We start from the raw sequence: 27,688 nt of genomic DNA, 5'->3' as shown, positions 1-27,688 counted from the left end.
AATCCCACACCTCCAGGTCAGCAGCAATTGTTATAGACATTTACACTTCCTCATAAGGGCTTTCCGGAAAGAGGTGGGGCTTTGGAAAACTGCCTAACATGTGCTTGAAAAGAAGAAAGTTCTGTTTAAGCAACTCCATTAAACAAAACCCCTTTGGAAAAATGTCCATGCCACTCCTCCAAGAGCAAAAGGGTGAGGGTGGGCAGAATAGTCCATTGTACCCTCTTTCTTCTCATAGAAGTAAACTCAACTTAAGACGGTGGAGGCAGAAATTCCAAGTAAATGCACTTAAGATTGGGGACAGGAAAGTTAAGGTTGCTACCGTAAGCAGACTTAAATTGTGCTCCTCCACAAGCCTGCTTGGAAGCAAGCCCCAATGAGTTCAGTGGCAGTTACTCCCAGGAAAGTGAACTGATGATGGATCCTAAACATTATGAGGACTAGACCACAGCTTGTTGAAAGAAACAAGACTTCCCTCCATGCTTTTTTTTAAAGGAAATTCTTGCAAAAGTACATACACCTTTAGACAGAAAAACGTCCTACAATAACCAATATTCCCCAGCCAGACATTGGAGTTGTAGGCCTTTTAAATTTATTTATTTATTGGTCTAAAGTGTGCAGAGGATTGCGCCCTAACCTGTTTGCCAACTATGATGGTGATGATAGATTCTCAGCTCACTCACATCGTAGCAGCAGCATCCCTAAAGGAATATAGAAGGGAGCTGGCTTCTGCTGCCCCGAGACCCTCATCGCCAGCTGCTGGGTGGTCATTTGGGGTCGGGGTAATAGGGTCCTAGTCTTTGGCCCCAAGATCCGGACCTAGCCAAGCGAAAAGGATGAGGCAGGTGCGCCTGCCCTGGTCCATCTTCTCGGCTGCACCGCCTCAAGAGAGAGGGGAAGAGGCACAGCGAGCCTGGTCTCACGTTTTTCTGCCCCTGCGAAAGGGAAGATGAGCAAGAGAAAGGAGGGCTCTTGCTGGCTTGCCCCGCCCTGCGCGTCCCCGCACCAGAGGCGGTGCCATGGCTCGGGAAGTGGCATCCTGCTGCCCAGGGAAAGCTCCCCCGGCTCACCTTGCCACCCTCCGAGAAGAGATCGCCTCTCCTCCAAAGCGGCAGGAGGAAAAGAGAGAGAACCAGCAGCAGCCACGTGAAGCCCAGCGCTCCCCCACCCCGCACTCCCGCCGGTCTTGGCACAGCAAAGGATGCCGGGAGGTGTAGTTCAAGCCAGGTATAGGGCGAGAAGCCAGCATCGCCGCTGACCCAGCCCTCGCCTGCTGCTAGGAGGAGGAGCCCGAGGCGGCTCCGGGAGAGCAGGTGCCCCGAGCCCGAGGCTCTCTCTGGCTTCGGCCGCCGGCGCGCACTACAAGCCCCAGCGTGCCTTGCTGAGCGAGAGCCGGAGGGGCGAGCATGGAGCGCTCCAGCAGCCCCCGGGGCCGCCCCCTCCAGCCTCGCTGTTCCCGGGAGAGCGGAGCAGAGCGCGACGGGGCGAGAAGCATGTGGGTGTTTGGCTACGGCTCCCTCATCTGGAAGGTGGATTTCCCATATGAGGACAAGATGGTCGGATACATCACCGGGTACAGCCGGCGGTTCTGGCAAGGCAGCACGGACCACCGCGGAGTGCCGGGCAAGGTGAGAGGCCGGGGAGCAGGCGGGGAGGCTCCGGTCCGTCTCATCGCTCGCCTTTGGGGAGAAGGGCCCAGATCCACCGAGCGCTGGGGGGATGGAACGGGGCTGGAAGGCGAGGGACGAGGGAGGGGGGGGTGTTTTTGTGTGGCCGGCAAAAATGACACCACCATCACCCATCCCGTGGCAGAGATGCCCCCACCCCACCCCACCCGCCAGATCGATGCATGAACATGCCCCCGCCAAAGCGGGTCGTCCCCCCCCCCCCCACTGTCCGGGATACAGAAGAACCATACGGTGCCTCTGTTTGCGAAGCCCCCAGAATCCAGGCGCGCTTTCACACGCACAGCCCCAGCGCTTATCATTGCCCGGGTAATGCATGCACACATCGTCGGGCAGGCTCACTTCCCTGCCTTAACTATACACATACACACACACCGGGCTTTTTCAATCTTCAAATCCGAGCGATAAGCACTAGATGCAGTTATCCGTGCAATAACGGCTACAAAATGCCCACAGCGTTTTCCTTAAATTCAGGAAAGACTCATTTTAGGGTACTGGCAGAGAGCCCAAGCTAGTTCTTCCTTGTATGTCTTCACTTCACTGCAGTACAGCTGGTCAACTCTTATGTAAGCTACACACCCTTGGCCACTAATGCCTATTGACACAGAAGTTGTACAAAATACATCTGGCTATTCCATGATAAATAGATTAAAGATTAATGTAACAGGGTACTGTTAAAAATATACCTAAAAGGCTGACTTCCTCGCATTGTGTGCTAACACTGAGAGGCTGATCCTACACATTTGGAAGAATCACAGGGTACACTGTAATGTGAGGAGAAATTGCAACTTTTGATTGCTCCCCACACACACATACACACCAAAATTCCCTACAACTAGAAAGCTACCATCTTAGGGAGGTTTCTTGCCTAGGTTACTGCCCAAAGTACGTGTTTTCTATCTTCGTGCAGGGATGTTTTGACATGGAGAAGCAGTCAGTGATGCTGCCAGTGGAGGCTGGTGGCTCCGAGGTCAGTGCTTCACTTTGGATAGCTCCTTTAGAGTTCTGACTTAAACCCCGAGTGGCTTTACTGCCCCACAGACATCAGAGTCACCAGCCTCCACTGCAAGCAACACCCCACCCACCCAGCTTCCTAAAATGGTACAATCACAGAAGGGACATACATCCCAAGCAATTCTTCGGAACATACAGCTCAGTACTTAGTCATTGATCCATACTTCCTATTGTATGATATGGCAAGAGCCTCCCTGGCTATACATTCCCCCCCCCATCAAAACAAGTGACATAAGCAGGTATATGGGTTTCCCTGGTTGTTGAAATTTGTTTGGGACCAGTAGAACAATCCTACAATTCTTCCCCCCAAAGTTCTCCCTTCAAGACCCTCAAAGCGCATCCTGTTCACTTGCTTTCCCACTCTTCTGCCTGGGACAATGTTGCTTTTGTTTTCATTTCAGGTAGGGGCTTTGACTTCTTGAGGAGGCATGAGATCTCCTATCCTCTCAGATTGTATTTTATCCGCAGGGACTACTGGCCCAAATAGCTGAACTAAGTTACTAATTTACCTGATAATATCATAAATGCAATTATTAATACAGTAAATCGTGCAATATTATATGCCAAGAATATTTTTTCCATTTAACATTAATGGTTTTGTTAATAATGCTGAACCAACTACAAATCAATTTAATTTGGGGATCCCAATTTCTAGCTTTGAAAGAAAAAAATGTATTTTATATACTCTTTTACACATTCTTCATAAGCTCCTATCATATCTTCCTCCCCGCAACCCATGTTTTTTTCTAAACATAAGCTCTAACTTCTTTAGCCTTTCTTCATAGGGAATAAAAAGCCCCATGATCATGTTAGATCACAATTCTGTGCACACTTACTTGAGCACTTATGTAAACATACTCACTCACACCACACATTGCCCTTTTCTGTAACGTCTGCAATTTGATGAGATACCAATTTTGAGATGGTACTAATAGAATTGTGGCTGTATCACACAAGATTTGTAACACAGCATTGTGATATCTGCGGTTTCATTTTCAGTCCTTTTCCTAATAATTCCTTACACCAAATCTGCAATTTTCACTACCCTGACATAGAGTGCTGTTATTTGCAATGAGGTTTCCAATATGCCCCCAAGATCTTTCTTGGATAGTAGTATATGTGACTAGGATTTGCTGAATTACTGTCTTTTATATTGGTTATTTACCAGTGTGTTTCCCATTCACCCATTTTTATTTATAGAGATCCTTTTGGAGCTCTTCACAATGTGCTTGGGATTTCACCATCCTGAATAATTTAGAGGTATTTGCTAATTTGACTCCCTCGCTCCACATCACTTGTGAACAATTTTCTCAGAAGAGCTTCAAAGAGCGTCTTTTTCAATCTGTCTAACATTGGACCTATGAAAGCATCATCCCTCTTTCTATGCACGCAGAAACTTTACTAATCATGTCTGTTTATGCTCAAGTGATTTAGGATTGTAGCCACATCAGTGTTTGTACCATTATCTTCAAAGAGAAGGGTTTTATTAGCCATTAATAAATTAAATTAACATAAAAACATCTATGTAACATGTGGCCATTGTAGCTGATGTCTGTATGATAGTTAGAGTGTGCTATTAGCAATAACTTCTACCTAACGATTTCAGCCACAGATGAAAGAAGCATGCGCACTCCCAACCTTTGAGAAGGTCTCAGAAGGTACCCCTATTCCAAATTGCTCTTTGAATTCCCCTGATTCAAAAAGAAACTTGAGGATTGTGTGGAAGACACTTTTAAATAGCAGCTTCTCTGTAAAGCAACTCCTGCACCCTAAGTGGCTTTTAAATTCTGGGGAGTTTTAAGGAGCTTTGGGCTGTTCTGTGAGGGTCCTTCTAAGGGAGAAATAGTCAGAAATAGTCAAGCGTGCAAGACTTTGTTAGGACATGCCCGTATTTTAAAAAATATAGCTTAAATGAAGGACAAACAGTAAGCTCAGTCTTAGAATGGACATCATGCCCTTTTGAAATCTAGGAAAGAGACATTTAAGAATTCCAGTCAAACTACTGACCTGTGGCTATGGAAAACTCAATTAGAGGAACAGTATTATTATTTTTTTACCCAAAAAAAAAGCATATGATTAAGTTAGTGCTATGCCACAGTGAGTATATCAGGAAATGTTACTGTGTCTGCATTAGGGTAAGAATAAAACCTAGAGATTTTGTTTAAAAACAGAGCAAGCAGTAGTGATTCCTATTTCATGATAAGTGCATTTTGAAAGCTACCTGAATGAAAATAATAGATTTTACAGTACTTTGAAACCTGATGTGCCCCTCACTATACAAGGACTATAGAGCTTATATAATTCTAAATAGCATTTGTTGAGCTAAGGAAACAATGGGGTTCGGAAACATCGAGCAATCTAGGAGAATGGCATTGACAGGGCAGGGCTATGTTATTTACAGCTGCATATGCGGCAAATTATTCAGTCATCAGAAATACTTAGCTGACTGTTAACATACATGAAGCAACACTTAGAAATAATTGGCGTTCTTCTGAGAATGAAAATATACAATATTGTCGTTATTTGTAAGAGCTTTCATCTTTCAGGGCATATACAAAATTCACATCTTCAACCTGATGCCCTTAAAATAGACTTCTGGGAGTCCTATAAAGGCATGTTCTCATTATTATTATTATTTACATTTATATGCCGCCCCAGAGCCAAAGCGCTCTGGGCAGTTTACAAAAATTAAAACACTGACCATTACAAAATTGTATGTAATCTGTTTTTATGCTTTTTATGGTTTTAAATTTTGTATATACAAAAATTTAAAAGCATAAAGAGCATAAAAAGATACAATATCCATTTAAAACAACTATTCTGGGTCAGTTAAAAACTCAACATATGCTGTTAAATGCCAGAAGAAGAGAAAAGTCTTGACTTGGCACTGAAAAGATAACAATGTTGGTGCTATCATTCCATAATTGGGAGGACACTACTGAAAAGGCCCTCTCCCTTGTTGCCAAGGCCCTCATGATATTTCAACATGAAGAACACTAGAATAGCTTCTGTAAATCAGAATAAAAATAATAATTTATTTAGGTATTATTTTGCCTTTTGTTTTGGAATAACAAGGTCACAACAAAGATTAAGATTTACAATCTGACTCAAACTAATACCAAAGTGTTCAACAGATTATGAAAGAGCAAAGAGAAAAATACACAGGAACAACATTCAAGTCAAATCGGCTGAACAAAACACATACCCTATTTCTTAGATTCTAAGACACACTTTTTTTCCCAATATAAACATCTCTAAAAATGGGGTGCGTCTTAGAATCGCGGGTGTGTCTTAGGGTTTTTTTTTTCTGTTGGTGGTACTGAAATTAGTGTGCATCTTGCAATCGATGGTGTCTTACAATCGAAGAAATACGTTAAGTGATAGTTCAGTGACATCTCTGGTAAAAACTCTTCTGAACTGAAATAAATTAGGGGGGGAAATTGGCTGCTTTAATTAAAATTGAGCCAGATGTCAATTAGGATTTGAGGTACATTAAAAGTGTCAATGACCCTGTTCTTCAGGAGACAGGAGAGACAGTAACAGCATAATAACTATGAAGTAGAGATTGGTTTGCCTTAATTTTATTTATTTATTTATTTATTTATTTATCACATTTCTATACTGCCCAATAGCCGGAGCTCTCTGGGCGGTTCACTTAAGTCCCCTAGTGAGGTCCTTGATTAAGGTGACACAATAGCACCTTCCCAGTTCACACTCTCAGACATCAGGTTACATCAGCTCAACAGAATTATATAAATCCAATTCTGTCAACCAGTTCAGACATGACAGCAGGCGCTAAGCTCCTATGTGTGGTGAGAAGGGGATCCAGGTACCAGGAACGTGCATGTGCCCACCACCAGTGAACGAAGTCAGAGATACGTATGCATTCCTAAAATCACATCCAACCACATGCAGAAAAACTTGTTGCCAACCAAACACAATACAGATGCCATAATTCCCACAGAATTTTATCAAGCATCTGGAAACCACTTGTCAAACTCCAGCCTGCCAACAGGAACTCAGGTCTCCATTCACCATGACCTTCTAACTTCTGATATTAAAGATACTAAATTCTGTGTGTTCACTGCATGACTGTTTTACGTAAAAACTTCCATAGCATTAGTTGAAACAGTTGAGTCTTTCCACTCAAGAGTTGAGTGGTTTAAGTGACATGCAGCAAAATATTTAACACATTAAAATAAAAAATGATATCAAAACGCCAATACTAAACACATCGTCACTCAGCAATGACGAAAGCTTGTTCTTTAGGGCTACGCAAGAATCAAGTTGCCCTGAGGGTGAAAAGATCGGGCTTATCGAAGCTTATTATTTTATGTAAACCACATCTAATAATTTAAATAAATGAGGCATGTTCACCCACAAAAGTCTTAGAAAAAATTATTTCAACTGCTATAAACAGCAATAAAAATGAAAGCTCCAGCCAAATCTCTTGGGAGAGGGCATTCCATAATAGAGGAAGCCATGCTCAGAAACTTCTTAGATTTCACTACAGTAAAAGAAGAAATATGGAACATGTCAAGTGAACTGTGTGGGTGGGGAGAAACATATGGGAACAACAGGCCTTTTTTTGTGCCTATGTTATACGACTGGGTGCTGCCCGAGATATGCAAGACCCAGCACCATGAATTGGGCCTGGAAGCAAACTGCAGAATCAAAAGTGGAATGATAGGGTCTCCCCTCTACGCTCTAGGTCAGTGGTCTTCAACTGGTGGGTCACGACCCAAAAGTGAGTCACAAGATCAGTCCAGCTGGGTCACGGCAAAGCTGTTGCCGCCATGTTGGGCAATTGTGAGAGTGGGTCCCACGTTGCAAGTTGGGGGTCCGAGGTGGGTCTTGAGTCTGGACCAGTCAAAGTCCACTGCTCTAGCTAGTGGGTGAGCAGCAGCATTCTGTACTACCCAAAGCTTCCAAAGAATCTTCAATAACATACTTTAAAATAGACAGGGATGGGCAACTTCTTTCAGCTCAAGGGATGAATCCAGTTTCAGAGCTCTCAGAGGCTGAATTCCAGTTGGGGATGGGGCCAAGGCAAAAAAGAAGTGGGCACCAAAACTAAAAAAAATGCCAGCATACTGTAGTGCCAGGAACTCAACCACAGCAGAGGCATTTCAACCTCTTAGAATGGGTGAAAAACCTGCACAAAAGCCAGGAAATACTAAATGATAAGTGGTTAGGGGACAAGGAAGTACAGCCAGACATGAACATGGGGCTAGGGCCTTTTGGGGCACCTCAGAGGGCCAGGCTGGGACCCAGGAGGACCTGAATTGCCCCCTCCTTAAAAAACGTCAGACAAAAACCTCCTTGGGCACATTAACTGTATGAAAGGGCTCCACATGATTTAGAGGAAGCAGATCTGCATTTTCACCCCATCCTGAAACTGCACAGTGAGTAAAGGTCTGAAGGGGAAGCTCGCTGTACTTGTGGAGTCTCCTCCACACATGGAGCCAAGACGACACATGAAATGGGGATAACAACTGTGCAACAAGTGAAAATAGATGGCAGAGTGTTGCAACTCCTTGTATTTACTACCAGTGGAACAAAGTGTTTTTACCTATGACAGAAGCAACCGCTTTCCTGTAAAAAATTACGAACAGCACTCACAATTGTGTACTCACAGTTACAATGCTTAACTGACTTTAAGCACCGCAATTTTAAATAACATGGTTGCAAACACGAAGGTTAAATAGGAAGCAGGGCCCTCCCATTAAAAAAGCTTATTGGGTTTCTGAACCTAAAGGCAAATTTCAACATACTGGTTTCACTGCTTGGATGCAGAATTTTACTTCTTAGCGTGGGCTACATAGGACGCGGAGTGTAAAAGGCATCTCAATTCTGCTCCAAGAAAAGGTGAATTCCATAACTTGTCTAAATTATGCCATTTACATAATTTAATTTTGTATATACAGTTCTACAATGTTTACCATTTTAGAGAATTTATTCTGGTTTTGATAGTCATGGGGCAGGGCAAAATGCTATGCAAGACACTGAAAAACTACCATCTCTGGAAATTGTATTCAGTCACTTCTGAGATTTCAACAAGTGCCCAGCCACTTTCAAACATATCTTCATGATCATAAGGGTTAAAAACCGGGGGGAGGGGGGTGTAAACTAGGGCACTCAGGAATCTGCATGTTTCTGGACTCAAAATTACAGAACAGCAAGTAATAATTTACTGTGAATAATGTGATGTGTCTGGCAGTTATTAAATGTTAGTTTCAAGACTTTTCGATCCACTGAAGACAATAGGACTAAACAGACCTTTATCCAAATATTAAGATTGAAAATGTTTACAGATCTGGCTGCAGACACTTACATGGTGTGTGTTTTTAACACCTATCACAGGGCAAATATTGGTCAAAATGCTACAGCTGAAGGTTATGTCCAAGCTCTCACTGCCTTCTCAGAAATTCATACTTGGCCACTGACCTTCCCAATATTGCAGGCACAGTAGTTCAGCCACTTTCTGCTGCTTCTCTTCTTTAAACTGCAAGTGACAGAAGCAGTGCTCAAAGACACTTCGGAGACCACTGGAAATATCAAAGCAAAATCTTTTTTCTCTGACTCTTCCCATTGAACCCTTGCCTTGCTTTATATAGTAACTATAGGAGCCAGTCAGTTGAAGAAATGTTAGAAGCCAACACCTACCATCCGTCTCAGTGGTATATAGCCATCTGACTAGAAGGCATTGACAGCCTTATTATCTATGAGCTTGTCTAATCCCCTTTTAAGGTTACGTTAATGACCATCACAACATTTTGCGATAACAAATCCCATAATTTAAGTATGTGCTGTGTGAAAAAGTACTTCCTCTTTGTCTGTACTGAATCACCCATCATTCAACTCCATTGGATGACTCTGGGTTTTAATATTACAAAAAAGTTCACTTTTCTCTCTCCATAGCATGCATAATTTGATGCATCTATTGTGCCCTTCACTTACTCATCTTTTTCTAAACTAAATAGCCCTACACCTAACTTTTCCTCATTGGGGAATTGTCCCAGATCACTTTTCATTTAGGCTGCCCTTTTCTGCACCTTTTTTGGCTTTACAATATTTATTTTATTTAAAATATTTATATCCCGCCCTATATCACTAAGATCTCAGGGTACAGATAAAAACATACAGTATAAAACAATAAATATACACAGTTAAAAACAAATTAAACCATAATCCAAGTTAAAACAATATATAATTTAAAAGCAATAGATGCAGTTAAAACAATGTGCCAGTGAGTTTAACCATCAAAGGCTTTGTTAAAAAGCCATGTTTTTACTTGGCGTCGAAATGCAATCAATGTTGGCACCAATATCCTTTCTGAGGTATGGAAACAAAATTGTACACAGTATTCCAAGTATGGTCACACCACGGACTTTTATAAAGGCATTTCAGTATTGGCAATTTTATTTTCATTCCCTTTCCTATTGATCCCCAACATGGAATTCACCTCTTTCCTCACCCGGTGTGCACTGGGTCAACGTTTTCATTGAGTTATCCATCAAAACCCCAAGATCCCTTTCCTGTTCAGTCACCACTAGCTTAGACTCCATCAGTATCTATGTGAAGGATTTTACCCCAAAATGCATCCTTTTACACTTACATTAACCCCTTCTAGTCCCTGCCATGCTGCAGCAAATGAGCAGTGGAAGCTAATCAGTTGCTACCTGGCCCAACTCTTCCACATTTGCAACAGGTAAAGGTAGGCCAGACAAAAACAAAGGTTTAAGCAATCAGGAATTGGCTATGGGACTGTGCATGCTCTTCCAATTTCCACCACTGTGATTCATAGGTAGGCCTGATCATTCTAATCCAGAATAGGAACTCCTTATCAGTACCCTTATTATATGTATGACATTATAACCAATACACGATACCAGCTGTTATCTTTACTTAAAATGGTCAAATGCAGTCCAATCCAGAATTGGGAGGGAGGATGCAATCGCTCAGTCATTAGCTCACAGTTAAAATTTGGGTAGCACTATATCTGCACTGATCCCAACAGACAATTTTTTGACCAGTGTTATGTAATACACTGGAACGCTCTTCCAGAACATTTGAGAACTACAAGTTCAATCGCAGCTTTTAAAGCTCAGCTAAAAACTTTTCTTTTCCCTAAAGCTTTTAAAACTTGATTTTGTTCTGACTCTTATACTGCCTGTTTGGTGCATTCTCTTCCCCTCCTTATTGTTTTATTATGACTTTATTAGAATGTAAGCCTATGCGGCAGGGTCCTGCTATTTATTGTTTTACTCTGTACAGCACCATGTACATTGATGGTGCTATATAAATAAATAAATAAATAAATAATAATATAGTAAAGGTTCAGCCCTCAACTAGGCTGTGCCGTTATCTGGTTTGCAATTATCTGGTTTGTTCATTAAGCCAACAACGTTTTAAAATGGATTTGATACAAGCTGCTGTATTCTTATCAAATGTCATCTCCTTCACAGAGCAAACACATGATCACAGGCAAATCAATAAAATTCACACTCTTCCAAATGAAATGTATATGTTTGATGGTCTTGTGGTCCTCATCTTAAATCCAATTTTGCTATTGATTCGATAATAAAACCTTTTGCTGAAATAGTGATATTTCTTTTAATTTTAGCCTGGAAGAGTTGTGACACTAATTGAAGATCCTGAGGTACAGTAGTTGTTTTTATATGCTCTTTACATATACATTGTCCTGAAGAATTTAAAGCAGATTGATAGTAGCACAAAGCTATATTTCCTTAATTTTAAAATATAGAAAAGGCTAGCAACTTAGGCTGCAGTCCTATGCACACCTACCTGGGGATAAGTCCTAGTGGACCCAGTGAAACACAGGAAAATCATATGCATATTTACTCAGATGTTGTGTCTCACTGTGTCCACTAGGACTTACCCCCAGGTAGGTGTGCATAAGATTTTGCTATTAATAAAGTTATCCGTTTTTATCCAAAGGAACATATATGGGATCCTCGCAGATACAGAGGAACCAGTTTATTCGAGCCCATTATTTTGTGAGTCAAGAGATGCTTCTTCAGGAGCAGTTGAACTAGTTTCTTCTGATGAATGGCTTAAACAGTCTTCTACAATCATGTACAAGACTGTTTAAGCCATTCATCAGAAGAAACTAGTTCAGTTGCTGTTGAAGAGGAGTCTCTTGAGTCACAACATATTGGGCTCAAACAAACTGGTTCCTGCGTACCTTTGCGTGTCTCTCTTCTATTTGTTTCCTATACTGAAGCTTTCATCCCCCTACCTTAATTCAACTTTTATCCAGACCAACATTATGACCAACATTTTTCCCAAATAGATGCTGATTGTTTCATCTATGTACCTTATGATGTAATGATTGGCCCCCAAAAAAGGGGGTTGGGAAGCTCCTATCCTCTAAATTCCCCAACAGTTGGGCATAAGACTGGCAGTTTTTGTAAGATGTCCATATACAGTAGTCAAACTTTTTGTACCTTATGATGCAAGTATTTTGATACAGGCTCATGAACTATAATAATATAGAAGGTTGTTAAAATGATAATCTGTTCTCTCCTCTGGCCTGCTGATTAAGGGCATTTTCCATCCCATTTCTAAAAAAAAGAACATATACTTTGAGATTCATAATTCCAATATGCTCTATAGTGGTTATGTATGTTTTCATTGTAAACTCTTCCCCTATCTGTCTAGCATCCTTAACCTTTTTACCTAATAAACATTCATTTTTATACTTTTTGTAAATTTGCATGGTGCTTTAAGGTACTCTTAGCCACTACTACTTCTGGTAGTAGAATAATAGTTAAGAGTGAGTACTCTCTGCTTGGAGTATGATATATTTATTTATTTATATATTTATTACATTTCTATACCGCCCAATAGCCGAAGCGCTCTGGGCGGTTCACAAAAGTTAAAACCATTCAAAGTGTAAAACAACAGTATAAAACCACAATATAAAATACAATATAAATCTCAGCCAGATAAAAACAGCAGCAATGCAAAATTACAAATTTAAAACACCAAATTAAAATTTATTTATAGGCTGTTAAAATGCTGGGAGAATAAAAAGGTCTTCACCTGGCGTCTAAAAGCATATAATGTAGGTGCCAAGCGAACCTCCTTAGGGAGCTCATTCCACAGCCGGGGTGCCACAGCAGAGAAGGCCCTCCTCCTGGTAGCCACCTGCCTCATTTCCTTTGGCAGGGGCTCGCGGAGAAGGACCCCTGAGGATGACCTTAGGGTCCAGGCAGGTACATATGGGAGGAGGCGTTCCTTCAGATAGCCTGGCCCCAAGCCATTTAGGGCTTTAAATGTTAATACCAGCACTTTGAATCGGGCCCGGACCTGGATTGGCAGCCAATGAAGCTGGAAAAGGACTGGCGTGATGTGGTCTCGTTGGCCAGTCCCTGTTAGTAACCGTGCTGCCCTGTTTTGTACCAGTTGAAGTTTCCGGACCGTTTTCAAAGGCAAGCCGACGTATAACGCATTGCAGTAATCCAAACGAGAGGTTATCAGAGCATGGATAACTGTAGCTAGGCTATCTCTGTCCAGATAAGAGCGTAGTTGGTATATCAGCCTAAGCTGATAAAAGGTGAACTGGCCCCATCCCATGACCTGCTCAGAACAGGTGTAATGCAGTAGCTCAAGTGCAATCTTAAGGATGCTTGGGAGCAAGTGCCACTGAACTTGGTGCTACTTATTCCAGTAAATATGTCTAGCATCATGCTGTAATGGGAGTCTTGAAGTTCCCAGTTCAAAAGTCAAATCAGTCATGAACTCACACGGGGTACTTAAATTAGCCCCTATTTTAGTCTCAGGCCTTAGCTAGACCTAAGGATTATCCTAGGCAAATGGAGGGGTCATCCCTGCCTGCTTCCGGGATCCCCTGCATGTCATTTGGATGCACAGGGATGATTCCAGGACGATCCCAGGATATAGGGCTGGTCTAGCTATGGCCTCAGTCTCTACCCACTCTCCATCTGCAATATGGAGATAAATGTTGGCCTATCTTAAAGGATTGTTGTAATGGTTACTGAGAAGGTATGCGAAGCACCCTGAACACTCAAAGGGTGTGAAATAAATTGTATCGCTGTAGTTGACATTTCAGCATATGTTTTAATCCTATCCCAATTTGAACAGACTCCTAATCATCTTCGCCTGCCCTAAAATAGAGGGTGTTGCATAATTCTGATCATTATTCTTGCTCTTCTCTATTTTCCCAGTTTCACTGTTCACAGTGATTCCACCAATTTGTATATGCCATTAAAGTACCTTTGAGTGAAACTAAAACATGGAATTTCCTGTTTGATCAGGGAAAACTACTTGAAACGTTCGTATTTTCCCTATAGTGCTAACACTGAATTGAGATCAAGTTAATAACAGCCATAGACCTCAACCATTTTTGTACTTGACAAGGCCAGCAAAATGCAGCACTGTGACTGTCATTGTGACTTTTCTGTACCTTTCTGGTAAGTTTTTTCACATTGCTGTGCAGTTGGACCCCATTATTATGCTAACAGAGTCCTCTATAAGCAAATAATGGTTCAGCTTGTGCGTTTTTTTTCTCTGTCTCCTGCATTTCTACTGTAAAAAAAGAGATTCAGATCAATGCAAACAACATCTTTTAAACTTATACCCTAACAATCTTCAATACTTAATTGAAGTGAAAGTAATTATAAAATACTAACTAGCAATTTTCTTACCTTAGGTTGCATTTTAAATAGCACTAATCTAACAAAACCCTGCTTGTTCTAAGAGTACCTGTACAGAGTTATATCCTGGTATGTTAGTTTAAGAAGACTGACAAACGAGAAAAGTGTGCTTTCTAATGTTTAATAAGCATTATATAACCTTCCAGAAGGTAAACATAACATTGAATATGTAATTTATACATGTAACATCTTGTTCTAGCCTAAAACAGACACACAAGATAAATATAGGGTTCCAAAACACTAGTTGGAGTTGAGGTAGCTGCAGAGGAGAATCATTAAAATTAGGTGAGAGGAGGATACTTAACCTTCCTCCGCAACCCAGTCTGGTTATTCCCACCCCCACCCCCCAGCTAAACTCAGACTAGAAATAATCCTGCCAGGGAAGAAAAGCAGGTTGAGGGGAGGTTGCCAAAGGCTTGTGGATTTTCCTCTCCTTTCTGCTACTAACCGTCTAGAAATGCCTCGCACGCCCCACACGTAGCATTACCCAGGATACATTGATTTGAGAACATATAGTTCCAGCCTTAATGCAGATAGATTTCCAGTTGATGAGAAAGCTACAGAGACGAAAGATGGGCTAAATATAGAATAAGCCTCTCTACAATCCTTTAAAAGTTTAAAGCAAACTTTAAAGCAAAGTATGTTTTACCATTCTGGTTGTGTTTTCCAACAGGGCTGCGTGTGGGGTGTTGCCTATAAATTGCCACTAGGACAAGAAGGTGAAGTAAAAGCGTATCTTGATTTCCGAGAGAAAGGTGGCTACAGGACTACAACTGTCATTTTCTATCCCAAAGATCCTTCAGTGGAGCCGTTTGATGTGCTGTTATATATTGGAACCTGTGAAAATCCTAATTACCTCGGACCAGCACCTCTAGAAGAAATTGCCCAACAGATCTTTAATGCAGTTGGTCCCAGTGGAAGAAATACAGAATACTTGTTTGAACTCTGCAACTCCCTCAGGGATCTTGTACCAGAAGATGTAGATGAACATCTTTTTACTTTAGAGAAATTAGTAAAGAAACTCTTGGAACAGGAACAAAAAAATCTTAATTCCATATAAAAATCACCTTGTGGTTTCAAACAGTCTCTTCATCTTCAGAATAACGGTTTTATTGCCGACAAGTGTATAACTTGATGTTTCACCTGGACTTTAAGATATTAATTTTCATGTTTCATTCAGGGCACTACTGATATTGATCAGTAGAAAATTATGTTTAAAGCTATGTCTTCAGGAGTTTAAGGGAGGAGGAGCTTTGAATTTTGGTAAAAAATTTAAAGAATGCTTTTTTCTCCATTTCTCAAATATGAAGAAATAATTTAGACCAGATTTAGGTTTGAGGGAAAACTTTGCTTTTAAGTTAGAATTTTTTTCCTTTTAAAAATGTAGTTTTGGACTAGATCCTGCACACAGACTATGGATGCAGACTATGGATAGACTATGCATACTTACTCAGAGGTAAGTCCCCTTGAACAAAGTGAGACTTTCTTCTGGTGGTATACATGCATAGGATTGAGCTGTACGTGGCAACTTAGGCCTCAATCACACTTGTAGTCCCAATGGGGCTTGTGGGGTATAGCATCAACACGGAAATCCTACATACATTTATTTGGTGGGAATAAGTCCCATGAAAGTAAATTCAGTAGTATTCAATGTAAAGATGCACATGGCTGAGCTGTAAGTGGCAATTATTCCTATGCCAGGACTGGGCTCTTTTTACGGCTACATTAGATATGTTTTAGAAACCACTCATGACAGGGTATTCATCATTTAGTTCAACTCCATGGACTTAGTGATTATACATCTATAGAACTATTTGCCCTTTAATAAGATGAGCAAATAGTTATACATGAAGGAAACTTCAGTGCCAAGATCTTCAGAAGCAATAAGTAACACATACCATATTGGTGCCTTACATTTTTATCACTTTTTTTTTTAAAAGAAGTTATAATTAGGGATATGACTTGTATCTACAATAGCAAGAACGTTCAGAAACTCCCATTCTTAAATCACCAGGCATAATATGTTCAAAAAATATTGAAGTGAGCTGATAACAAATGACCACAATGTTGAGATCTACTTTGGACCTATCCTGGTGACTTTAAGCTTCATGAATGAAACTTCATAGTAGCCCAGTCCTCAAAGTTTTCTACTACCAAAGCAGCAGTGGGATCAAGCACTGAATTATGCAGTTTTTGTAACTGTTTGCTTCAGACTAATTCCACTGTCTAAGTGCACACATGACAAGTGTGCAAGACCACAGCCTGCTTCTGATCTCCAGCACTGTTAAGAGATCAGGAGTCCCCTCTTCTTTCCCTCTGTGTCATGAATTCCTGGCTTCTTCGTTGGCTTTAGTGATGGACAAACTCCCCTTGGCTCACCTCAACTTCCAAGAGCTTGGAAAAATGAGTGGATTATATTGCAACCCCCACCGCCAGTCCCTGGCATTTCTTGTCAGGCACACACACAAATGGTTCCCTTTGCAAAGTGGAAGAGGGTCGCCACTTTGAATTGGAAGGCAGATGAAATTGAATCCCATATTCCCTGGCAGTAAATGCTCTGGAATGTCATTTCTGTCTAAAGAGAAGCCTAGCAAAGCATCTCCAAAGGCGCTCTTCTCTCTACTGGTACTCTCCCCACCACCACCTTCTTAAAGGTATTGGGGAGTTTTGCTTGCAGAAGGAGTGGAGGGTTGGTTAGCAGTTGGAGAAGAGGTGAATGCTATTGTAATCCAGACCTGAACTTGGAGGCATCCAGGTCTGACCTGCAGTGGGGTAAGGCTTTTGGGATGAGAGTGGCTCATATTTTGAACTTTCCCTGAGCCTGGCTACCTTCACTAGTCAGCTTAATCATGGCTTTGCATTACATATGCATGAATACAAACTCTAGCTGACGCGAACTATATCTTCTCCTAACCAAAATTTGCTAATGTTAATTGTTAATATGAGACGTCTGGGCAGCATCCCCTACAGTTGCAATTCTACGTAATGCTGAACTATGGCTAAAGCTGGCAAGTGAAGGAAGGAAATAAGTGCATGAGGTCACAGCCCACTCCCAATATTTTAACAATAGATAAGAGATCAGCAGTGTTACATCTGCATGAGGCCAGAGACTTGAGAAGGAACACTGTAGAATGAACTCTTTGAAGATTAAAGCTGGTTTATTGGTAAGCTGCAAAGATCTGCTCAGTTCTGTGCACCCAGCGGTGCTTTGAACTTTTGTTTCTTGAAGAGCGCCCCCACCCACCCCTACGGGTAACAAAATACTTTTGAAACCATGAGAAGTTGCAAACATGGGAATTGGTTTCAGAGCCAAAGTCAACATTCCCACTGAGTGAGCACAAGTTGTTGGGTTAGCCTAAAGCAAAGGAGGGAAGAAAGTAGATCTCCAGATGTTCTGGACTTCAACTTCCAACATTCCTGACCATTGGCAGTGCTGGTAAAGGCTTCTGGGAATTGAAGTCCAAAATATCTGGAGATCTACCATCTGTCCACCCCTGGCCTAAAGTACCTCTTTGGATCCAGAATATTGTGTTTAGAGTTGAGTTGAAAGTTGCATAGCAAGTTACTGGGACTTAACCTCAGCAATCATTTAGGCACTTCTGAAACTTCTACTCCATCTACCATCCTTCGTCTGCGCAACTCCCCTCAAAATGGATGGCCACTGTATTAACTTCTCCAGGGGGTAAATGATAGCCTCATTACAGTAGATTAACAGAAGGAGTTTCCGTCCCAACTGTGAATTTTCTTGCTTCTCAGAGTTTAAGTTATTTTCTTTTAAGCCTTCAACTAAAGCATATTTTTGTATTTTAATATATTAAAAGGTTCTCTTTAGCATGTCAAGTGCTATCCCATTCTCATATAGCAAAAAATGGCTCTGTATTTGTGTCTGCTGTTTACACTGAAGCCTGTACGACTTTGCATCAGTAACAGAACAATTATTTATGTTTTGTGTTCATAAACCACGTCTATTTTCCTTTTTTATCAGTTATGTGTAAATGGTCTACTGAACTCTCTCATTTATTAGAGAGGACACCTGCGTTCAACTGTCTGAGGGTGGGGGGAATGTGTGTGTTTCGGGGCGGCGGGATGGATCTCTTCTACAGACCATAAATTGCTTCTTCAAGTTACATGAAAAAATCTTTTACAGGCGAAGTAAGGTGATGTTGAAGAATTACTTCAGTCATAATAAAACCACTTGCATTAGAAGTTATTATAAATTAATTCTTATCTACTAAGGCTACAATCCTTCACCATTAAATTGGGGGGTGGGGTTTGCCACTGATTTCTATAGGAGTAGGATATCACCTTAATTCAGTTTCACTGACAAGGATCCAACCAACTAGCCCTTGTGAGAAGAAGGGCACCGATACTTACTCTGAACTCCCCAGAGAGCTTCGGCTATTGGGCGCTATAAAAATGTAATAAATAAATAAATTACTTAGCCTGACTTGGGACTAGTTCAGATATATTTATCATGGCAACTACATCAACTGATAGGTTCAGTTCAGAAAACACATTTCTCAACTGTGGTTTTAGAACGCCAAAGTGGAATTTTTACATACGTAGTTTTACAATACGTAGTTTGGAAGGAAAACCACGAAATGGTGGTTTGTTTTAGAAAACTCCACGCTGTGCAGAGGAGAGTTCCTGCACAGCCATTGTGTGGAGGGCTCTGTGGAGTTTTCCATTGCGTTGAGTTGACTTTTCCCACTGGCTACTGACTTCCCTGGCAAGAGCAGCTAAAGGAGGGAGTGCCGCTATAAGATTGCTTCTGGGATTGTGGGTTGTTGTTTTTTTTGCAGCAATGGCTGATGGGATACCATCAGAAGGACTGGGGGAGGAACTGTCAAACATCACATTGACTTTTACTCAACTCTACGGGAGCCCGCCATCACACAACAGTGGAGTTAGAACATGTTGTATGGGGAGTACCCCCAACAAACTCAACCGTTGAGTGGAATTTTCCCACTGCACAGAGAAACGTATTGTCTGCACTGAGCAAATGTCTAGCATGCTTGTGTGAATGAGCCATCACAGATCTAGTATCAAAACAGAACTTCCATCTCACATGTTAACTCAAGTGCAATATTTTTCAATGAGTTAATTCACACATTCAACTGAAACAAAGAATCTTGTGGCACCTTAAGGAGTAACAAATGTATTATGTCATAAGCTTACATGCCATAATAAATTTTGCTTTTGCTCCAACAGACTAACACTAAATTAGACTAACAGATTGGGTTCAGACAGCACCATAACGTATGATGGGTTAATTAAGCCACAATGGGTTATCATGCTGTCTGGTGGGAGATTATTTGGCCAAAATAACGCACTCTGACAACCCAGTCTGCAGAGTGGGTCTAACCTTTTGTGGGTTAGCATGTCATGTGGCAGTCACTGGGTTATTTTGGCTGGTTACAGAGCTGCAGGCAAGAGCAGTCAAAACAGCTGCTGTGCTCTTCGCTGGCTTATTGCTTAAGAACACATTAAAGTGACCAAAACAGCAATGTAGAGGAGGCAAGGTATGAGGTTTGATCCCCATCCTGCAAATCCATAAGGTGTTACAGGCATTTCCCACTTTTTGGTGAACCTGGGATTCTCTCAGAGTTAGGTGCTGGGTTTTCATATTGTATCAGGTGATTTCGGCTCTGATCCGACAAGGTCATACTGCACTTTATTTTCCAACGGTTTGGGTGGAGCCCTGGCAGGATCATCCTGGGATCCTTGTTCCCCCCGCCCCTTTGTTTCCTGCTCTGCGGAAAGGGAAAGCATGTTGAGAGGAATGAACCGTCCTCAGAAAAAAACCTTCTGTCTGGAAACCTGAGTAGCCAGTTCACCCAACAACTTTGCTAGCCCAATTTCCCTCTAAACAAATAGTGTAAAATATCCTAAGAACTTCCCTGAAACTAGCCAAATGCCAATTTATCTGTAAATTGATATATCTACACACTGAAATATCTACATGATGATATCACTGCACATTGATATATCTATACAATGATGTAACAAAATTGCTCCGCTACTTTGGAATTGTGATTCAATGCTAAATCGAAGCGATGACCCTCATCAGTTGTTTAGAAATGTTGGGATCCATTAATCAGAGAAGAGGATAGAGACAAATAATAATTAGTGAGTGTAGTTAATGTGCAGGGGGTTGATGATGGATTGGGTGCCTCTGACTAAGAGAGGCTGTGTGTGGAGCTTGATCCCAATCCTGCAAACACGCCCCCCCCCCCACAAGGTTTTCTAGCCACTTCCCCCATTTTGGTGCACTCAGGATTTTCTCTCCTTGATGTGTTTTCACGCAGGGGTTTGAAGCTGGATCGGGTGCCTCATGACTGTGGGAGGCTGTTTGTCCCAATCCTGCAAACTTCCAGTGCTTCAGAGGTGGAAAAGCAGCACTGCTAGGGTAGGAGGACTGCAGCAGGACAGGGGGTGGGAGTGAGTCAAATTACACACAACAGCTTAATTAGGGTGACCATCTGAAAAGGAGGACAGGGCTCCTGTATCTTTAACAGTTGCATAAAAAGGAAATTTCAGCAGGTGTCATTTGTATATATGGAGAACCTGGTGAAATTCTCTCTTCATTACAACAGTTAAAGGTGCAGGAGCTATACAGCAGCTATACTGTAACCAGATACAAAAGAGGGCAGGGCACCTGCAGCTTTAACTGCTGTGATGAAGAGGGAATTTCACCAGGTTCTCCATATATACAAATGACACCTGCTGAAATTGCCTTTTCTATGCAACTGTTAAAGATACAGGAGCCCTGTCCTCCTTTTCAGATGGTCACAGTAGCTTATTAGCCCCTTGTGCAGCAGTGCAGCTACTGTGAGTAGCTTATTAACCTATCATGGGCTATCATGACATCTGAACGCAACCACAGATTAATTTTCCCTTTGGAAATTGTTACATTCAACTGAAGTACTGAATTATCAAACAATTATCAAGTCCTCAGCGGGGCTACCACAAGAAGTAGTGATTTAAACATGCGTGCATCATTCACAACCAATGTAATGTACTTGAGTATCTTGCCCAAGCACAAAACAAATGAGAAGTAGCCCTAAGTAGGGTGACCATATGAAAAGGAGGACAGGGCCCCTGTATCTTTAACAGTGGTATTGAAAAGGGAATTTTAGCAGGTGTCATTTGTATATATGGGGAACCTGGTGAAATTTCCTCTTCATCACAACAGTTAAAGCTGCAGGTGCCCTGCCCTCTTTTAAATCTGGTGAACTATAGTATAGCTCCTGCACCTTTAACTGTTGTGAAGACGGAATTTCATCAAGTTCTCCATATATACAAATGACACCTGCTGAAATTCCCTTTTCTATACAGCTGTTAAAGATACAGGAGCCCTGTCCTCCTTTTCATATGGTCACCCTACCTAAGGCAGCAATCCTAAGTACACTTTGCAGTAAGACATTCCTTCTGAAATGAATGGGCTTATATCTGAATAAACATGAGCAGGAGTATTATATTTCTATGCATCCTGAATCACAGTAGAACCTACATTGTATTATACCATTTTTCACATAGGGTATAGATAAGAAACAACTGTATTCCTATCCACAGCATTACTTCAGTATGAAACTAATAAAACACTTAATCAGCAGCCATTTTTATTAATATTGTGTCTCAGAAGACTGGTAGCCCTAACAGTTTGTGGCACAAGATTTTTCTTTTCCACAGCATAACTTAAGTTATAAGAAAATGAGTCCCTACCTGCTTTGACACGCATAAATATTAAGTTAACATATGTCACTGTTTATGGTCACAGGTAAATTCCAAGTAATCTGTAACAAAGCACATAGAGAATGGCATGAGTGGAGTTATTTAATCATCCTCTTGTATTACTACACTTTCTAAATATACAGATAGTCAAAAGAGAGGAAATCCAGCTGATTACACTTTTAGAGCTGAGCTGGAGTTCAACCTCAAGTTCTGAAATGGTATACCAAGAGTACCCTGCCTCTTCTGGAGTCATACATTTCCATTCACGGTCTCGCATAAATGGAGAGAGAAGTAGAGTTTGAAGAGGCTAGCCAACTTATTTTATTTGTACCCCGCCTTTCTAACTGGAAAATGGCACTCAAGGTTGCTTACAATCATAAATAAAAATGGATTAGAACAATGAAAAATACATTAAAAATAATACAATAAAAAAACCAGCACCCAACACAACAGCCTGGTTACACTAGGGTAACCATATGAAAAGGAGGACAGGGCTCCTGTATCTTTAACAGTTGCATAGAAAAGGATTTCAGCAGGTGTCATTTGTATATGTGGGGAACCTGGGGAAATTCCCTCTTCGTCACAACAGTTAAAGCTGCAGGAGCTATACTAGAGTGACCAGATTTAAAAGAGGGCAAGGTACCTGCAGTTTTAACTGGTGTGATGAAGAGGAAATTTCACCAGGTTCTCCATATATACAAATAAGACCTGCTGAAATTCCCTTTTCAATACAACTGTTAAAGATACAGGAGCCCTGTCCTCCTTTTCATATGGTCACCCTAGGTTATACGCCGAAGGCTTGCATAAAATCATCTTTGCCTGCCAGCGGAAGGACAACAGTAAAAGGAGCCAACCTAGCCTCGTTTGGCAGGAAACAGCCACTGAGAAGGCTCTCATGTTGCCATCAAACATGCCTCTGAAGGCGGCAGTACTGAAAAAAGGGGCTCCTTTAAAGATATTAAAACTTGGACAGACTCATATGGAGAAGGAGGTCATTCAGGTAGCCTGGTCCCAAGGTCTTTCTAGGTCATAAGTTCTGCTTGCCATGTCTCATCATAGCAGGGAAGATGAAAAGAAGCCAGTTCTGCCCTTGCAGACACAATACCTAGCTTTGGGGGAAACAGTCAAGCCTAGTTTTCCCTGAGAGTGAGTTCTTACATAGTAGACAATAGCATCTGTTCTCAGAATAAACATGGCTGAGTTTCTCTCCAAAAACCCTTTCAGCTGGCCAGGACAAGAATGGGTGGTGTGATGTGCAGGGGCAAAAGCAGTAGCTTCATTTCCATAGGAGAGCATCAGGTTGGGGAAGGCTATTCTGAGTTCTAAATCAGCTCTGTGATTTCACTACAAGGGCTCTGCCCTGGAAAATATGAGTTTGAGAATCTGAAAACACAGCGATCTCAAAAAACAAATTTTCAGGTGAAAAGCTTAAATTGGCTAAAGCATTTCCCCAAAAACTTTTGGGTAAATCAATAAATCAATATAATAAATCTAAGCATCATGCACCACGTACATCGCTCATAAGCATTTGGGAGGGATAAAAATATAATTTTTAAAATCCCACCCTTCTTCCAAAGAATTGGGGATGGCATACATATTCCTCTCACTCCACCACACTGCATCCCCATAAGAGTCTTGTAAGGTAGGCTAAGTGGAGAGACATTTCTTAACTTAATTTCATTATAGCTGCCTTGAGTCCTAGTATTGGGGGAAAGGCAGGATATAAATATTATAATAATAATAATTATTATCTTTCAATAGGTTGATTTTCACCCTTATTGGGTTTGCTTTAGCCAGTCTCTTCTTTTTTAAACCAAGATACCAACTTTTGGTGCTTAGGGTGCAATCATATCCATGTTTAGACAGAAAAGGGTCCTGCAACCCCCAGCATTCCCCAGCCCTTGCACCTTTAATAAGGTTTTATGAATTAAGCACTTATAGCTTACATGACTCTGTACAAAATTGTTTATTATATTTGTTGTCATTTTAATTGCAATTATTATTAGTTGCTTATTTTAATGATTGAGTTTTAGTTGTAATTATTGTTAATTGTTTAATTACAATTTTTAAGTATGTTTATTATTAAACATACTTAATGTTTAGTAATAAACGTACTGTTTATTATTAAACATTAATAATAATGTTTATTTTTCATTCGAGTGCTGGTCTGGAGTGTTTGTACTTTGTGTTGGGTACTCGAGACAGATTAGGGATTCTGTTAGTGTACCGTCCACCCCGCTGCCCAACAGTCTCCCTGCCTGAGCTGACGGAGGTTGTCTTGGACCTGGTGTTGAGAACCCCCAGGATGGTGGTTCTGGGGGATCTCAACTTCCATGCTGAGGCTGCTGTATCCGGAGCGGCTCAGGACTTCATGGCTGCCATGACAACCATGGGGCTGTCTCAACATGTCACTGGCCCAACGCATGCAAAAGGACACACGCTTGATCTGGTTTTCTCAACTGGACAGGAGGATGGTGATCTGGAAGTGGGGGAACTAACATCTACCCCCTTGTCATGGTCGGAGCAGTTCCTATTGAGGTTTAGAATCTCAGCAGCCTTTCCCCTCTGCAAGGGTGGGGGGCCTATTAAAATGCTCCGCCCCCGGAGGCTAATGGACTCCAGTGGATTCCAGAGGGCTCTGGGGGATTTTCCTGCTGATATGGCCCAGGTCGCTCTGTGGAATGCAGAAATGACTCGGGCGGTTTACATGATCGCACCCAAGCGTCCTCTCCCTCTGAGCAGAGCCCGGTCAGCTCCTTGGTATACACCTGAGCTGAGGGCAATGAAGCAAGAGGGGAGATGGCTAAAACGCAGGTGGAGGAAAACTCGTGCTGGGTGTGATCGAACACGGGTTAGAGCTCACTATCGAGCCTACTCTGTGGCGGTGAGGGTGGCAAAGAGACAGTTCTTTTCCACCAGCATTGCATCTTCTCAGTGTTGTCCAGCGGAGCTTTTCCGGGTGGTTCGCGGCCTGTTACACTCTGGGCCAGGGCATGAGATGGTTGAACACTCGGTAGCACGCTGTGACGAGTTTGCACGGCACTTTGAAGATAAAGTTGCTCAGATTCGTCTTGAGTTGGACACCACACTTAATGCAGTTCCACTAATAGAGGCATTCAGAGCGCCGTCTGGGCCAGTTTTATTGGATGAGTTTCAGTTATTAGGCCTGAGGATGTGGACATGGTGCTTGGCCAAGTCCGGTCGACCACCTGTGTGCTTGACCCTTGCCCTTCATGGCTTATTACATCAATTAAGGAGAGGATCGCCGGCTGGGTCCAGGAGGTTGTAAATGCCTCCTTGAGAGAGGGAGTGGTGCCGGCCTCTTTAAAAGAGGCGGTAATTAGACCACTCCTGAAAAAGCCAAACCTGGACCGGGAAGATGTTAAAAACTATAGGCCCGTGGCGAACATCCCTTCCTGGGCAAGGTGCTTGAGTGGGTGGTTGCAGGACAACTCCAGGCACTCTTGAATGAAACGGATTATCTAGATCCATTTCAATTTGGTTTCAGGCCTGGTTTTGGAACGGAAACTGCCTTGGTCGCCCTGTGGGATGACCTTTGCCGGGAGACAGACAGGAAGAGTGTGACCCTGTTGGTTCTCCTGGACCTCTCAGCAGCTTTTGATACCATCGACCATGGTATCCTTCTGGATAGGTTGTCTGAGCTGGGAGTTGGAGGTACTGCGTTGCAGTGGTTCCGCTCCTACTTGGATGGCCGATTCCAAAAGGTGGTGCTGGGGGATTATTGCTCTGTGCCATGTCTCCTAAGCCATGAGGTTCCACAGGTTCTATCTTATCCCCTATGCTGTTTAACATATACATGAAGCCGCTGGGGGAGGTTATCCGGAGATGTGGACTGAGGTGTCATCAATATGCGGATGATACCCAACTCTACCTTTCCTTTTCATCAAACTCAGGTGAGGCAGTGGCTGTTCTGAATCAGTGCCTGGGCACGGTAATGGACTGGATGAGGGCTAATAAACTGAGACTCAATCCAGACAAGACGGAGATACTGTTAGCGGGTGGTTCATCTGTCCGGTGAGGTGATGTTTGCCCTGTCCTGGACGGGGTTGCACTCCCCCTAAAGGATTGGGTCCATAGTTTGGGGGCGCTCTTCGATCCAGAACTGTCACTTGAGGCACAGGTGAACTCAGTGGCAAGGAGCACCTTTTATCAGCTTAGGTTGATATACCAGCTGCGCCCTTATCTGGACAGAGATAGCTTAGCTACAGTTATCCATGCTCTGATAACCTCTCGTTTGGATTACTGCAATGTGTTATACGTGGGGCTGCCTTTGAAAACGGTCCGGAAACTTCAGCTGGTACAAAACAGGGCAGCCCGCCTACTAACAGGGACTGGCCGGCGAGATCACATTACGCCAGTCCTTTTACTACACTGGCTGCCAGTCCAGGTCCGGGCCCGATTCAAAGTTCTGGTATTGACATTCAACGCCCTAAACGGTTTGGGGCCAGGTTATTTGAAGGAACGCCTCCTCCCATATCTACCTGCCTGGACCTTAAGATCATCTACAGGAGTGCTTCTCTGTGAGCCCCTGCCAAAGGAAGTGAGGCAGGTGGCTACTAGGAGGGCCTTCTCCGATGTGGCACCCCAGCTGTGGAATGAGCTCCCCAGAGAAGTCCGCCTGGCGCCTACACTATACTCTTTTCGTCGCCAGCTGAAGACCTTTTTATTCTCTCAGTATTTTAACACTTAATTTAAATTTTACAATTCTAACTCTGTATTTTAATCTTATATCAATTTTGCTGCGTGGTTTTATCCTGGTTGTGCTTTTTATACTGCATTTTGTGTTCTTAACCTGTTGGTTGTTTTATTATGGTTTTAATTTTTGTGAGCCGCCCAGAGAGCTTCGGCTATTGGGCGGTATAAAAATGTAATAAATAAATAAATATTATTTATTGGTTTTATTTCGAAAAGCCAACGCTGCCCGAGCCAGCCCCACGGCCACCTCAGGCCTTCCGAAATCCCCACGGCCGCCCATTCTAGCGTTTCTCTTTCCCACCCCGTGAAGAGACGACATACGCCGGGCGGCTCCACCGCTTCAGTATCAAAAAAAAAATTCGGCCCCGGTCCGAAGGGTTGGAAGCAACAGATGCAGCTACTGCGCATGCTCCAGTGGGGGGCGCATGCTCAGTACCTCGCTCGCGTGCGCATATAGGCCGTTACCAAGAGGCGAGCGCGGGGGCAACGAATCCTGACGAAAACGGTCAGAATGACAGACGGGAATAAGTAGGACAAAAGGGGAGCGAAGTTTCCGTTCCTCTCGCCCGCTCACCCGCCCAGCTTCTAGATCTTACCTCGCTTCGTTTCACCAGATGTTGATGTGGTTGGGGGGGGGGGGGACTAGAGAGTTAGTGACGCTTCTGTGTTTTCAATTTGAATGTGACGAGAGAAAAACCATAGAGACATTTTAAAATTAGAGTGACACAATTTGAACTTCCGATTTAATAGACAGACGCTATGGGCCAATGCTTATATGGGAGCAGAGCGGCGTCGCTCTAGGACGGAGCACGTCTATGGTGAACAGTATACTTGAAA

The 27,688-nt window shown here is 42.4% G+C and overlaps 2 protein-coding genes across 4 annotated transcripts in view; one reads left to right on the top strand and one right to left on the bottom strand.

The window, feature by feature from the left end:
- The window catches only part of ASB3 (ankyrin repeat and SOCS box containing 3), a 78,247-nt gene extending 50,732 nt beyond the window's left edge, over window positions 1-27,515 (bottom strand). The window contains exons 1-2 of one of the 2 annotated variants that reach the window (XM_063123829.1): window positions 27,448-27,465; window positions 22,127-22,197 (exon numbers count right to left, since the gene is read on the bottom strand). The gene's annotated coding sequence lies outside the window, so the exon portion shown is untranslated. Of the gene's footprint in view, window positions 1-22,126; window positions 22,198-27,447 lie in introns of both variants that reach the window. The other variant, XM_063123830.1, reaches the window with a different exon arrangement.
- Window positions 1,443-18,524, top strand: CHAC2 (ChaC glutathione specific gamma-glutamylcyclotransferase 2). Of its 2 annotated transcripts, XM_063123827.1 has the most exons (3): window positions 1,443-1,628; window positions 11,326-11,361; window positions 15,075-18,524. In XM_063123827.1, exons 1-3 carry the CDS (start codon window positions 1,494-1,496, stop codon window positions 15,459-15,461), a joined length of 558 nt encoding a protein of 185 aa, XP_062979897.1. In that variant the 5' UTR covers window positions 1,443-1,493; the 3' UTR covers window positions 15,462-18,524. The 2 variants fall into 2 exon arrangements, with proteins under 2 accessions (XP_062979897.1, XP_062979898.1); XM_063123828.1 differs by lacking the exon at window positions 11,326-11,361.
- Window positions 27,516-27,688: the final 173 nt, after the last annotated feature.

Source organism: Elgaria multicarinata, chromosome 4 (assembly GCF_023053635.1).
Source record: "Elgaria multicarinata webbii isolate HBS135686 ecotype San Diego chromosome 4, rElgMul1.1.pri, whole genome shotgun sequence".
NCBI classification, from domain to species: domain Eukaryota; kingdom Metazoa; phylum Chordata; class Lepidosauria; order Squamata; family Anguidae; genus Elgaria; species Elgaria multicarinata.
This window is presented reverse-complemented; position numbering and strand designations above follow the sequence as displayed.

What these genes read in the sequence shown, in the direction of transcription:
- CHAC2 (XM_063123827.1), top strand. Translation starts at nt 1,494, where the DNA reads ATGTGGGTGTTTGGCTACGGCTCCCTCATCTGGAAGGTGGATTTCCCA. An exon ending in ACCGCGGAGTGCCGGGCAAG is followed by an intron (nt 1,629 to 11,325) that starts GTGAGAGGCCGG and finishes TTTTAATTTTAG; the next exon opens with CCTGGAAGAGTTGTGACACT. An exon ending in CACTAATTGAAGATCCTGAG is followed by an intron (nt 11,362 to 15,074) that starts GTACAGTAGTTG and finishes GTTTTCCAACAG; the next exon opens with GGCTGCGTGTGGGGTGTTGC.